The sequence below is a fragment of the Sorex fumeus genome, unplaced genomic scaffold, assembly GCF_029834395.1.
Source record: "Sorex fumeus unplaced genomic scaffold, SorFum_2.1 ptg000028l, whole genome shotgun sequence".
In the NCBI taxonomy this organism is placed as follows: domain Eukaryota; kingdom Metazoa; phylum Chordata; class Mammalia; order Eulipotyphla; family Soricidae; genus Sorex; species Sorex fumeus.
Window position 1 is genome coordinate 14,546,091 of NW_026606085.1, and position 14,379 is coordinate 14,560,469.

The following is a 14,379-nucleotide window of genomic DNA, read 5'->3' on the forward strand; positions in this document are numbered from 1 at the left end:
AGAGAAAGGTCCCCCTTCAGGGCAGAAACTGCTAAGGCCCCAGAATGCAACAGCCTGGCCAAGGGACAGAGGACAAGAGTCATTACCAATAGCTCTGCGGCCACGAGTCTCCTTCCTGGAACTCAGTGGCTAAGGCTTAGTCCTGGGCTTGGCCATTTCAATTTCCCCAGAAGAAGAGGGGATGAGCACAGGGTGTCATCATGTGGTGATGGAGGCTGGGAATTGGCTGTGATCTGGGGGTTCGTCACTGGAGGACCACCACGGACCAAGAAAGGAGCAACCGAGGGCCAGGCCCCCTGCTAGAGAACACAGAAAGCACTGGAAGATTTGTCACCTTTGCTGTCCATCCCCTGACATTCTGCTCCCATCATGCTAAGCAACTTACAGTTCCCGGGGCAAGATAGAGCTTCCCTTCTAGTCCACCCAGCCAACTCCTACTCAAATCTCAGGACCCCTTTACCTTTGCCCACCCACTCCTGAACCCACCTCACCACTGGAACATGACCTCCGCCCTCCTTGTTGTCAACCAACCCCCAAACCCTAGCTTCTGCCTGTCCTCTGATCACAAGCTATCTCGGGACAGGGAGAAAACCCTATTTGTCCTCACAGCTCAGAGGCGCTGGGAAATCCTGCATGAACAGAAGGAGGAATGAACATGAGTCCTGCACCACGCCACAGAGAGGCTGGAACGGAATTCACAAGATGGCCCACTTTAAAGGGAAAAGAAGGGATGAAACCACAGTTTCAAAATTTGTTAGAAATAGAAAACTGATAATCATGATAAGGAATCTGCATTTTGTTCACACATGGATTGGAAGTGAACTAGATGGCTAGATGATAAAATGAAATCCCAGAGCTCCTGGGAAATTCACAGCCTCCCACAGCACGGGTCATGATGAGAAAAGCCAAAGTGAAAAGCAGAGTCCACCGGGGATGCATTGAGTTCATTATCGTGGGTGCCCGCCACAGGAAATATTCAATAATCAGCCAGTGAACAGGTGAGTCCATTCTCTTAACCAGAAAGGAAATGGATCAGGATCCTACCGAGGCAGGGAATCAGGTTCAGGGTGAGGGCTTACACCCGGCTCCAGTTTTAATAATGAGTTTAAAGGGCTGGAGTAATAGCACAGCGGGTAGCACGTTTGCCTTGCACACGGCCGAACCGGGTTCGATTCCCAGCATCCCATATGGTCCCCCAAGCACCTCCAGGAGTAATTCCTGAGTACAGAGCCAGGAGTAACCCCTGAGCATTGCTGGGCGTGACACAAAAAGCAAAAAAAAAAAAAAAGAGTTTAAAATAACTGTCCAAAATAACGGGTGTCTAGGCCAGAGATGGCACAGAGTTAAGGCGCTGGCCTTGTGTGAAGTTCCCAGAGCACCGCAGGAGTGATCCCTGAGCACTGCAGGGTGTGACCCAAAAACAAGCAAATAACAACAAGAAGGAAAAACAAGTGTGTCCTGAGCCAGAAGAAAGCTCAGACTTTGAAAGCATCTAGACCTTCCTGGCCCAGGTCCCTGTGGCCCAGAGCTGGAGCACATCACAGCTTCCTGGCCTTGGATGGGGAGGAAGAGCTTGTGTGCTCCCCTACCTGACCCCACCCTGAGTCTACTGGCACCTACTGACAGCCAGCCAGGCACCCTGCAATATCCCCACTCAGCAGGTGCAAACAGACAGCACAGGCCTGCCTGAAGCTAGTGACACAAGCTGTCACCCGAAAGCTGTCCCCACAGGGGCAGCCCCTTCCCTGCACTCACAGGCCTGGGGGTGGGGGTGGGGGTGGGGGTGTAAAGCAAGCCCAGCACCAACCCCGTGACCATCGGCACCGACGGCACCATAGGCACCATGACGTAGGCACCAAAGAATCGCTGTGGTGAAAGTTAAGATCTTTTCCGGAAAGGTTCACCTTGGATGCACTGTAGAGCACTGCATAGCACTGTCCTCCCGCTGTTCATGGATTTGCTTGAGCGGGCCCAGTAGCATCTCCATTGTGAGACTTGTTGTTACTGTTTTTGGCATACTGAATACATCACGGGCAGCTTGCCAGGCTTCGCCGTGCGGGCGCAATACTCTCGGTAGCTTGCCAGGCTCTCCGAGAGGGGCGGAGTAATCGAACCCTGGTCGGCCCAGGTTGGCCGCGAGCAAGGCAAGCGCCCTACCAGCTGTGCTATGGCTCCAGCCCACCTTGGATGCAACTTCGGGATAATCACCGCTGCGCGCCTACGGGGGCTGTGGTTACCTCCAGTTCAGAGGTGGGGTCTGGGGCACGGAGGTTAGTGCCCAGCAGTGAGTGGCAAAGACAGGCTGTGAGTCCCACAGCTAAACCCGCGGCTGCGCTTAACAGGTCTCTGTGGTGGCAGGTGGCCGGGTCCCACCCCTGGCGTGCACTGAGACCCAGTCGTAGTTAGTGCCAGAAACGCGCGCCTAGCGTGCATCCCGCGTGCAAGACAGCGAGGCTTTCCCGGTCCTCCTGTCCAGGCTCTGGGGAGGGGAGCCGGGTCGGGGGTGCAGCTGGGCGGTGGAGTCCTGCCCCGCAGAGACCCGGGTTCCATCGGGGAAATTAAATACCCGAAAAGCCCTTGGCTGTGGTCATCGGAGCGATGAAAGCAAAGGCGCCCGCGCACGCACAGGGGGACCGAGATCCGAGACGGTTCCAGTCACACACCGCGCCAAGGGGGCCCTCGCGCACCGCCCCGGGGGAAGCGTTTGCAGAATGGGGAAACCCCTCCGTTTGGAGAACGGGGGTCCCTCCGGCACAGCTCTCCAGCCCCGCGCCGAAGCCCCCAGCCGGGCGCGCCCCACTCTGTTCCCACGCGGCACCGGGACCCCCGGGAAGAAAGCGGGGCTCAGCCCTGCCCCGGGACCCGGTCCCCAGCCCTTCCCGCCTGCCCCCGCCGTGGCTCCGCCCCCCCCCCCCCCCCCGGTCCGCAGGTCCCCGCACACCCGCGCGCGGGGACAAAGGCTCAGAGCAGCGCCCCGGCCCGGCCCGCGCGCCCGGACTCACCAGGTGAAGAGTTTGCCCCACGCCCGCCGCAGCAGGCTGGCCCGGGAGCCCGCGCGCGGTTGCGCGTCCCCGGCACCCCGAGACGTGGCCTCCATGGGGGCCCCCTGCGCTCCCGCGCCCGGAACCCCAGAAGTGCCGGGGCCCGGAAAACGAGAGGCGGCGCCTGTGCGGCGGCGGGGCCCGCGGCTCCCGGGCTGCAGATGATTAACTGTCGGCGCGGCTCAGTACAGCCAGGTACCTCCGGGGGCGCCGGAGCGCGCGGACGCTTCCTCCTCTCCTCCTCCCGCTGCTCCTCCTTCTCCTGTTCCTCCCCCGCCCCTCCTCCCCCTGCTCCTCCCTCTCCTCTCCTCCTGCTGTTCCTCCCCCTGCTCCTCCTCCTCCCTTGCTCTTCCTCCTCCCCTGCTCCTCCTCTTCTCACTCCCTCTCTCCTCCTCCTGTTTTTTCTTCCCTCCTCCTCTCCTTCCTCCTTTCCATCCTTCTCCTGCTCCTCCTTCCCCTCCTCTTCTCCTTCCTCCTCTACTTCCTCCTCTCCTTCTCCTTTCACCCCCTGTCTGTCTTCCTTCTTGCCATCCTTCTCCTGATCCTCCACCTCCGCCTTTCCTCCTCCTCCTTTCTCCCCCTCCTTCCCCTCCTCCCCTTGCCTCCTTCCTCCTCTCTCCTTTTTGTCCCACTGTGCTTGGGGAGGGGGAGGTGTGGTTAGAGTGGAAGGAGAAAGACTGACCCAGATGGGGCGGAACCTGTAAATTCATGTGAGGATCAGAGCCCGCCCTCGTTGGACTCTGGGTGAGAACTTTGCCCATCCAGGTTGGATGAGACCAGCTAGTTTAGGGCAGGAGCAAATGACCCCTCTTCTGAGAGGGAGCCGGCCCAGCACCACTGGCCAAGGTTCTGGTGGTCATTTCTCTCCCAGTGGTCTGGAGTAGAAGATTCTGGGGTTTCTCCACATCCAGGGAAGCCAGAGGTCAGTCTGGAACCTGAGCACACCCTGTCAGCTGAGCACTGGGCCTCCCTCACGGCCTTTGGAAGTGCCAGGCGCACTGCTGGCTCCTTCTCAGGATGGGGGGCCCCCAAGCTGACCCCACACCTTGCCAGGATTCCATTTTCTTTACCCAACAGACCAGAGACGGGGATCCCAAAATGACCCGTCGGCTCTCCATCCCCTCTTGGGGTCACAATCCTTTTGCCGCCTCTGATCCGTCATTCTTGGACCGGCTCATCCATCTCCTTTGACCAATCGAAGCTGCAGCCTCATTTACTTATGTTGTCATTTTCCCCCTTCTTGCTTTGTTTTAGGGTACTTACTCAACCTTACTACTGGCGTGCACGCAGGTCCAGGTAACTCCTGCTGGGTGACCAGGCTCCCCAACTGTTTCCTAAAGACCCTTTGTTTCTTTCAAGTTCATAATTGTTTCCAGACTTGTACCCCAAAACAACCCATAGGCAGCAGCACTGTCAGGTCAGTAAAATAGGGGGCCGGAAAGACAGAACAGTGGGGAGGGTGTTTCCCTTACAGGCAGCAGACCCAGGTTCCATCCCCAGCACTCAGAGGGTCCCCCCAGCACCACCAGGAATGACCCCCTGAGCAGAGAGCCAGGAATAAGCCCTGAACATCACCAGGTGTGGTCCCAAAGCAAAAACAAACCAACATCAAAAATAACAACAACAACAAAACCCTGCAAAGAAACCAAACTGCTATGACAAATAACATCAGCTCTCTCTGCCCTTCAAGAAAAGCCAAGTTTCTTTCTTTTTTTTTTTTTTTTTTTTTTTTTTAGGTCATACCCGGTGATGCTCAGGGTTTCCTCCTGGCTCTGCACTCAGGAATTACTCCTGGCAGTGCTCAGGGGACCATCTGGGGTGCTGAGAATTGAACCCGGGTCACCCATGCCAAGTTTTTATTGACCAAGAAAAACATTCAAACAAAAATGACTTTTGCATCAGGCAGCATTTGGAAAGAGTGAGTCTGCGAGAGATTGGGGTAGGATGGGAAGAGCCGGGTGCTGGGTAGTTTTAACAAACTGGGAACATGAGGCGTGCAAACCAGACACGCCAAACCAGAGTTCTCGCCATCATTTTATGGTAGATGTGATGTATTGCTAAACTTGAGCTGCCCCGGTCCCCAGACACACCCACAGCTTCAGTTCCCGCTGTGTCCAGTGTTCACTGGGCACTGACCGTGTGCTAGGCATTCATGATAATAAGCCTGATGTGTATCCACGCACCACAACAGCCCCCGTCCTCCAGAGCTGGGGAACCACAGTTGGCTACCTAACAGGTGAAGGGTGGGGCCAGAGCGATAGTGCAGTGGGTAGGGCGTTTGCCTTGCACACAGCTGACCCGGGTTCAATTCCTGGCATACCATATTGTCCCCCAAGCACCACCAGGGGTAATTCCTGAGTGCAGAGCCAGGAGTAACCCCTGAGCATCACTGGGTGTGACCCAAATAGAAAAAATAAATAAATAAATAATTTTAAAAGGGTGAGAGGTAAGAGGTCATGTCCCAGATCTACTGAGCCTCTCAGACACAGCCCATCAAACCTTCCCAAACAATCATTACTCAGGCTGTGGGGAAGAGATGATGGTGCCTGGAAGGAAAAGGAAAGCTCACAGGCCGTGCAGGCCACACCTTGTTCTGTAGCCATGGGCTCTTCATCTGTTACCACAGATACCGTGGCCATTACATGGGCAGGCAGGGTTTGGGGCCCAGGGCCTGGGCCTTGATTCAGTGGCTGAAAGCAACCTCCAGCCATGCAGACACTAGTCTGCCCTGCTGTCATCCACATGCAGAGTGTGTCCCTGTGGTTCAGCTGTCTGGGACCCCGGACCCCCTCCCCCATCCGTGTGTGACCTCTAGAACACAGCCAGGTGCGTGAAAGTACCCACCTCCGATAAGCCCCAGCTATACAGATGGGTGAGCCCCGAGACTAGGGGTGTGACCCCGTGAGCACTGCACACAGGCTGAATGAGAGCAGCCCAGACTGGAGGAAGAGGACAGCAGGGTAAGGCCTGGCCTTGTGGGTGGGCAGCCCCGCCCCAATCCTTGCTCCCCATATGGTCCCCGGGGACTCGTCAGGAGCGATCCCTAAGCAGGAAGCCAGGAATCAGCCCTGAGCATCTCTGGGTTTGACCCAAACATCCACTCCACCCCACTCCCCAAAAATGAGAGCCCCATGCCACCCCCCCCACCCCGCACACACACTCACAAGATGCGTGCAAACACTGCAACAGAGAAGTGAATGTGAGTCCCAGTCATGGCAAGAGCAGCACAAGAGGAGGAAAATCGCACTGGTACTCCCTTCCCCAGCGTGAGCGGGATGGGGATCATGAGCACTGAAGACTGAGTCAGGTTCCGTGAGGGTCCTCGAGTTCACTGTGCCCTGCAGCAGCAGAGGAGGGAATCACAGAAGCCCCGTAGCAATGGGGTGCTGCTTGTCCAGGGGTTAGTTGTACTGGCTGTTTTCAGCGGGTTGCCTTCTTAACGTGCTGTGACAAGCGGCCATTGTGTTTGTTCTTCCCAGATTGCTCTTACTTCTTTTCTCCACCTACCCCAGATCTGAGCAGCGAGAATTGAAAAGGCACAGAGCCTCGGGTGCCTGGGATGACTGGCAGGTTTCTACTTTTACTGCGACATTCCAAGATGCTGAACACGGGGCCACCGGGGGCCGCGAGAAGACACGGCTAGGACCAGACTAAGGGGCAGAGCTGGTCCCAATCAGCTCTACGGATGTGCCAGAGGTACCCCAACCAACGTGGGAAATAACGCTCATCACAAACGTCACTGTGGGTTCTGACCGAAAAGATGATGTGAACGTACAGCGACTGACCCGGTGATGTGGGGAGAGGATCCAGCCCCCTGCATCACTGTCCCACGCGCCAGGCGGGTCCTGACTTCCAAAGCTGGTGGGGAGAGCCCTGAGCCTTCGAGACGCCGAGCCATCCCCAATCTTGCTGTGGCCAGGAAGCCAGCAGCAGGAGGTCAGGACAATGGGCCTAAGCTGGCCAGGCTCCCGACTGGTCCTTAGAAGTCCGGATATGATTAACCCCGCCAGCCTACTGCCCCCAGCTCTGCAGGGACACGGGGCCATGTTCTTCAGGAGAAGGAACATCGGAAATCAAAGGAAACCTGTGCACGGAGCCAAGAGGCCCATTCAGCTCTCAGGTTCCGTGGCTCCATGGCCCCTTGCTACCCACTGCTCTGCAGTGAGTTTATTTTGTTTTGGTTTGGGGGGTCACACCCGGCGATGCCTGGGACGAAGGGGGCCCTATGGAATGCTGGGATAGAACTCAGGTCGTGCAAGTGCGAGGCAAACACCTCACCCCTGTGCTCTGGCTCTGGTCCTGCTCTACTGGAGGGATCTGGGAGCTGTCACAGACTCGCTTTCCTCCCGTTTGAATCCTCTGTGCTTCCAAGGACCTGGCCAACTCTTCCTTTACCAGCGTTAGGACCGTTATTTCAGTGCACAGGTCCTGAGGGCCTCTGACAGGCTGTGGTGGAGTTGAGGTTGGCTAATGGACATAGCCTCTGTCGTCTCTCTCTATAAGCAACTTAGGAAAACCATTTCCCAGCAAGGGCAGGGAGAACGCTCCAGGGCGCTGAGGCACATGCTTTGCATGGGAGCGTGTCCCCCTGAACTCTACCATGAGTGGCCGCCAGGAGGGCCAGGAGTAGCCCCCAACACAATGGCAGGTGTGGTTCCGCCAGATCCCCCAAAGAAAGTGTCCGTGACACCTGTCCATTGGCCATGCTGAATCTCCTCCCGGAAACGGACGAGACAGTGATAGCGCCTCCTGCCTTCCAGGGGAGCCTTCGACCAGGCCCACCCAGCAGGCCCCCATCTTTGGCTCTGAAATGGGAGACTGAACTGCTCCCCCTGAAACAAATGCTCGTTGATCAAACAGGCTGAATCCTCTCCTCCTCCTCCTGCCTTGGCCATGGCTGGGACTCCATCCTGCCCCTCATCTGTCCCACTAATGCCATGCCCCCGTCCTGGCACACTGCCTCCAAGCCAAGTCTCTCCTTCCCTGAACCCATGTGCTTTCTATTTGCAACAGATGCATGGCAGCGTGAGCTGGGCGCGAAGGACAGACTGAGAGTCAGCCCTAGAGTCTGGGGATGCGGAAAGAAAAAAAGAACGTAGACAAAGCTCCAACTTATACAATCGATCCATTTAGACAGCATATGTGGGTCTAGGACTGCTACGAACCTCCACCAGAGTTTCTTCTGACTTCGCCCTGCCCAGGCGTAGCCTGGCAAGCTCCCGTGGCATATTCAATATGCCAAAAACAGTAACAATGATGTGTCTCATTCCCCTGATCCTGAAAGAGCCTCCAATGTGGCACTCTTGGAAAGGACAAGTAAGGAGAGGCTGCTAAAACCTCATGGCTAGGACAAATGCACACATTACTGGTGCCCACTCGAGCAAATTGATGAAAAACGGAATGACAAAGGTGATGACAGTGATGATGTGGGTCTAGTCCATATACGCAGGGCTTGGAGACAGGTTTAGAGACTGTGGCAGTCTGGGTTCCACCCTTCTCCTAGAGAGCCAGTTCCTGATCCCGAGCAGTTATATGCAGCAATTCAGAGGGATGGGGGCTAGGCAGAGGTAAGGAGGGGAGATCATCCGTTTCCCACTGGGGGAAGAAACCACCCATGCCTAGACCACAGAGGGGAACACTGGCAAGAGCAGAGATTGCAGACGTGCTCGGGAGATGGGGGAGGCCCCAGATGCCAGGGCTCAGGTAGCCTGCGGAGCCACCAGGAGGAAGGAGTCCTGCTGACTTCAGTTTAGGGAAACTGACTTCCGGGAATGCATCTGTATTGTTTGAAGCCACTGAATGGGTGGTAAGTTGTTAGCAGTAGCCACCAGAAACAAGCCGCAGGGAATGGTGTGCACTGATCTGAAAAGAACGAGAGAGGCCAGCCCAGAGGAAGGAGCGAGAGGCAGGGGGGATTGTAAGTAGGGGTAGAGAGCGATGCTAAGTCAGCTTCGGGCCATGGGGTCATCGTGTAAACATCAAACCAGTGTGTCGTATGCCCTGAGCAAGCGTGGAAGCGCAATGCCCAGCAGCGTCACTCCAACGCCAGCTCATCCTCTCCAGGTCCCCACAGCTCAGGCCATTTTCTCTTAGATTCAGGATTTAGACTGAGCAGATCTGTGAGCATCAAACCATACTTTTCTGTTTTAAAAGCGCACTGAAGTGCTGGGGATTTTGCATGTGATAATGTTGCCGGGAAACAGAGCGGAAGAAATAAAAGAAAACGTGCAGCGGGAGCTGAGCATCACCTGGGCCAGGATCCCAGGATCCCTGGGCCACCATCCCTATGCTGTCCCCACTAGCGCTGCCAGGATCAGACAACCCCAGATCTTAGTGACTTCATGCCACAGTCCTTGTCATCTCTCTCTCACGGTTTCTGTGCATCAGAAAATCAGGAGAACCTAAGGCAGGTGACCCCTGAGTATGGAGCCTGGTGGAGTCCCTGAGCATTGCTGGGTGTGGCCCACAGACATACAGTTGTGGGCAGTGGGCTCCGGGTATGTTGGGTAGTTGCACGGCCCAGGGACCACCAGTGGGTGGTTTTGGGCTCGAATAGCTGGGGCCCAGCAGTGTCACTCTCCACACATACACACCCCCCCCGGGGTCTCTGATGGAGTGAGCGGGTCTGTCCCATGGCTGGGGGTCTTGGGGTTGTGCTCTGAAAGCCAAAGGCTGCTGTGGCCGTTCGGTCCCAGGCAGACCTACAGATCAGCCGTGGGAAAGAGCCTGGACACAGGAGGGCTTTGCCGTCAGGACTGGACCCAGCTGTGACTGATCCCAGGAAGGAGGAAGAGCCAGGGAATAGCTACTCATCTGGCAGGAGGGAGAGCAGGCATGCGGGGGTGGTGCAGTGATACCCTTTGGGGCCTGGATAATGGGCTGCTCGCCTGGGCTCTTTTTCTCATGGTCTCCGTGTCCTCTGTGTGACCCTCTGTGTCTGATGTGGCTGTGGGTATGTCCAGCAGGGATAAACTCTGCTTTGCATCACAGTGTCCCCCTGGACAGCCTCTGCTCCTAGTCACACGGCTCCCAGCCAGGTACAGGGGAGGGGACCCGAACTGCTTACGCCCGAGAATCTGTGTCCCGCCAGCATTTCCCCATGGTGGCATCTGGGGGCCGCCTGGCCTGGCATGTGAGGACACTGCAGGGGGCGGAGTGTTGCTTAGAGGTTCCACTCTGAGCTCGGGGTCTGGGTGAGCTCGGTCACTGTCGCCACAGTCCTTACTGAACAAGACAATCCCCCATCTTGGGGAGCTTCAAGCACAGAGGGAGGAAGCCCTGAATGTAGGTGTGGCCCAAAAAACTAAAAGACAAACAACAACAAAGATGGAAATGATCAGGTGAATAAATTAGTGCTCGGAGAGAGGAAAGACGGTCAGACATCCAGATGCTGCCCCCTGGATGAAGCCTCCCTATCCCATTGCAGGAGCCACTGTACCAAAACGCACTCTACAAATTTCACCAGGGGCCCTGAAATGGCCCAGTGGTTGGCGCTCCCAGAAGCGGTCCCAGGCAGCACCAAAGGAGGCCCCTCAATTTTTAGAATAAATAAAAATTTCACCAAATGCAAGATAGGCATAATAGCCTATCAAAGTCACCAATCAAAATCCCAGGATTATGATCCTAAACATTTATGGTTTGGGGGTATGTTATTTCATGAGGCATATTTTATACCGTATTAGTCATGGATACAACTTCTTTATTTTAAAGGATTTAAAAAAGAAGGATGAATTTAAAATAGATTACAGACATCAGTATTTGAAACTCCTTCAGTGTCAAAGCAAGGTTTTCAGGTCCATTGAGGTCAATTTTTTAAAACATTTTTATGAAAAGTTTTTATGAGAAGTGTGAGATCTTTCGGGCATAGCCGATGTTCAAGCTCTGAGATTTTGCTCTGAGATATTGCTCAGTCCAGAAAGGGCCAGTCTTGACATTTGCAACAGAGGAATGAGCCTGAAGTGCAGCCGCTGAGTAAAACAGGTGGGTCAGAGAAAGACAAATACCACATGATATCTGAATCCGGAAAAGCATAATCAGCCAGAGAGATGCCCAAACGGATAGCACAGGCCTGTCATGGAGAAGACCCAGGATCCGTCCTCAGCATGGTGGAGCACCACTGAAAGTGGCCCCGAGCATCGCACCCAAGTAACCCCTAAGTACCACCAGGTGTGGCCCAAGAAAAAAAACCAAAGTAGAAATCAGGGGCCAGAGCAATAGTACAGCAGGGAGGGACTTTGCCTTGCATGTGGCTGACCTGGGTTCGATCCCAGCATCCCATGTGGTCCCCTGAGCACTGCCAGGAGTGATTTCTGAGTGCAGAGCCAGGAGTAACCCCTGAGCATCACTGGGTGTGGCAAAAAAAAAAAGACAGAGAGAAAGAGAGAGAAATAGAAATCAGAAAAGTAGGGCGTGGGGAATGGGGTGACAGCCTTTGGCAGACAGGAAGTGCTGGGGCTCTTTGGCGAAATCCTGGGATTGCAGCTCACAATACTCCACTCAAAGTCTAAAACATGGCCCACAAGCAGATCGCAGACATTCTCCCCAAACACACAGAAAGTCTCGACGTGAGGTGTTGCACACGCTAACTGAGCTTGCTGTGGCCCTTAGCCTATAAGTTATATAGCCATCACACTGACTACTTTAAACATTTTTTTATCAGTTCTATCCCACTAAGGCTGGGATGTGTCTTTTATTTCTCTATATTTGGAGTTTGAGAGCCACACCTTGCAGCACTCAGGTGTTACTCTGACTCTGTGCTCAGGGTTGTTCCCAGAGACTGGGTGAGCTGAGGATATGGCAGTGCTCAGGGCTTACTCTTGGCTCTACTCTCAGGGATCACTCTTGATGGGGCTTCGGATCATATGGGGTGTTGGGGTTTGAACCCGGGTCAGCTATATGCAAGGCAAGCACTCTCTCCCCTGTGCTATCGCTCAGGCCCCAAAGCAAGCATAAGCTCTCTCCCCAGTCAGAATCCTTCTGTTAGAAACTCCTGTGGTAGCATCCAATCAGATCCATCTCTGGCCGGTACACTTGAGGTTCACAGAGACAAATAACTATTTCTCTAGCCAAGCTTCATTTCCCTTTTCAGAGATGCTCTAAGAAATTTAGTATCACTCTGTCTTCAACTTGAATCATCCAAAGTACACACCGTACCTAAAACAAAAATGTCAGAATTATTTATCCTGAAGCTGAATGAATCAATAACACTGTGTGCTCAGATGGCAACTTTGAAGAATTCTCATTATTGCCATTATCTTACAATGGAACATATTGCAAATCAATCAGCCAGATATTGGTTGAATGCAAATTATGTGCAGAGCTCTAGCCATGATCAGCAATATTCGGGATGTTTGATCCTTTCCTTCCTCCCTCCCATCCCTCCACAAGCATCTCCAGGTACCTACTCTAACGAGGCCCCATGCCAGGTGTCAGGGGGATAAAGAGCCATTTAGACCTACTTCTCGCTCTCAAGTGGTCCGTGATTTACTGAGAAGAAAAGACCCCCACAAGACCTTTTCTACTTGAAGGAAGACTATAAGAAACTTGCTTTTTCTTCCTGGTTATTCCTAAGCAACAGCCAACTCACATCTCAGCCCCAATTTCTGCCCCCAATCGCAGACAATTTCTCTCTTGGCTTTCTAGAAGCCCTTGCCTGAAATCTTGCTCCTGAGGTTGACCAGTTACCAAATTAAGTGGCCAAGCGACATTAGTAAAGATACAGACATGAGGTTAAGCAAAACTAATTTAAAAAAATAATAAAAATAAATAAAAATTAAAAAATAAACTATCCGTCAAACATGATAGTTGGTAATTAACCAGAGTGATCTGCCCCTCCCCCACCCCACAATGGGCACTCTGACCCCCCACCCCTTTCCACTGGCATCCAGCTGTACCCAGCCCTGCACCAACTCTTCGGCCTCTTTCTCTTCTGCCAACTCCTATTTGCCTCCTTCCCTCCACCCCAAGCAACCTGCCTCCAGGCTAGTCACAGTTTCACAGTCTGATGTCAGCTTCCCTGGATCTCAAATCACTCTGGCTGGGTTCTCGGGATTTTCCCATTTCCGTTACAATTTCTTGTTTAACCACCAGGTAAGACATCATTCTTCGCTTCTAAGAAAAATTACATTCTCTTAAAAAGTATATTTTTACTATCGACTCCTAACTCAATTGTGTGATAGTACAGCCTGTGTGATACCAATACTTTGAAATTTGCCAAGCCTAGCTTTAAGCCCTAGTTTTGGTCAATTTTCATAAATGTTTCATATGTGTTTAAAATAATGTGTGTTCTCTAATGATCTAATATGCCCATTGAATTAATCAATTAGTAATGGTGTTCTTCAAATATCCCATCTCCTACTGATTTTTTGTCTGTTTGCCCCATCAATTATTGAAGGCTTCTTTAAATCAGTAAATCTCAAAATGTGGTTCCCAAATCAGAAACATCAGCAGCCCTTGAGAGGTTAAGAGAAGTGGAAATTCTCCGACTTCACGCTAGGCCTGTGCAGTCAGGAGCACTGGAGGGGGCCCAGCACCCCAAGCTTCCATGCCATGGACTGCGCAGTGTGTGTGTATGAGTATGTGTTTGTGTGTGTGCATGAATGTGTGTGGTGTGAGTTGTGTGTATGAGTAAGTGTGTGAGTGTATGTGTAGGTATGAGTGTGGTGTGTGAGTAATTGAGTGTGGGCCCGTGTGCACATGAGTTTGTCACTGTATTTGAGTGTGTGTGAGTGTGCATGTGTGTGTGTGAGTGTGCAGGTGTATGTGTGTGGTTAACCTACACTTTCATGAAGGGAGTCTTGGAGATCTGCCAATATTTGCTTCATAATTTTTCATCTGTTATTAAAGTACACAGTAGCTTTATTACATATTATTTTTCTTGATTTTTATTTTTGCATTTTTTTAGGTGCTCAGGGGCTATTCCTGGCAGTGCTCAGGAGACCTTATGAGAGATTAAACGGGGATTGGCCACATGCATGCAAGGCAAGCCTTAACCCCTGTACTAGCTCCCTGGCTCAGAGCAGTTTAAAATTGTTTTATATCTGAACTGAATATTTTATGACTACAAATGACACTATGGATAGGGTTTAAAATAAAAGCAGCACTCCGTTGTAAAGCAATCTCCTTGCCATGTGAGGTGGAGGGAAGATGGGGGAGGGAGAGAGAGAGAGACAGAGACAGAGAGAGAATTCAAAAAGCTAAATGAATCTTCAAGGGCTATTTTTTGCCTCTACGAGATCAAAAGTTCAAGACAGGCACCTCATAAAGGGGGGAAAAAAAAAGACAGGCACCTCCTTTTTTGGGGGTGGGGGTCTCCCAAGATGTGCCCAAGGAATTAATT

General features: G+C 53.0%; 1 protein-coding gene across 1 annotated transcript in view; it reads right to left on the reverse strand.

Moving 5' to 3' along the window:
• The window catches only part of SLC35F2 (solute carrier family 35 member F2), a 36,235-nt gene extending 32,936 nt beyond the window's left edge, over positions 1–3,299 (reverse strand). The window contains exon 1 of the mRNA XM_056115153.1: positions 3,003–3,299. Coding sequence (XP_055971128.1) covers positions 3,003–3,097 — 95 coding nt within the window. The 5' untranslated portion in view covers positions 3,098–3,299. The remainder of the gene's footprint in view (positions 1–3,002) is intronic.
• Between the last annotated feature and the right edge of the window lie 11,080 nt (positions 3,300–14,379).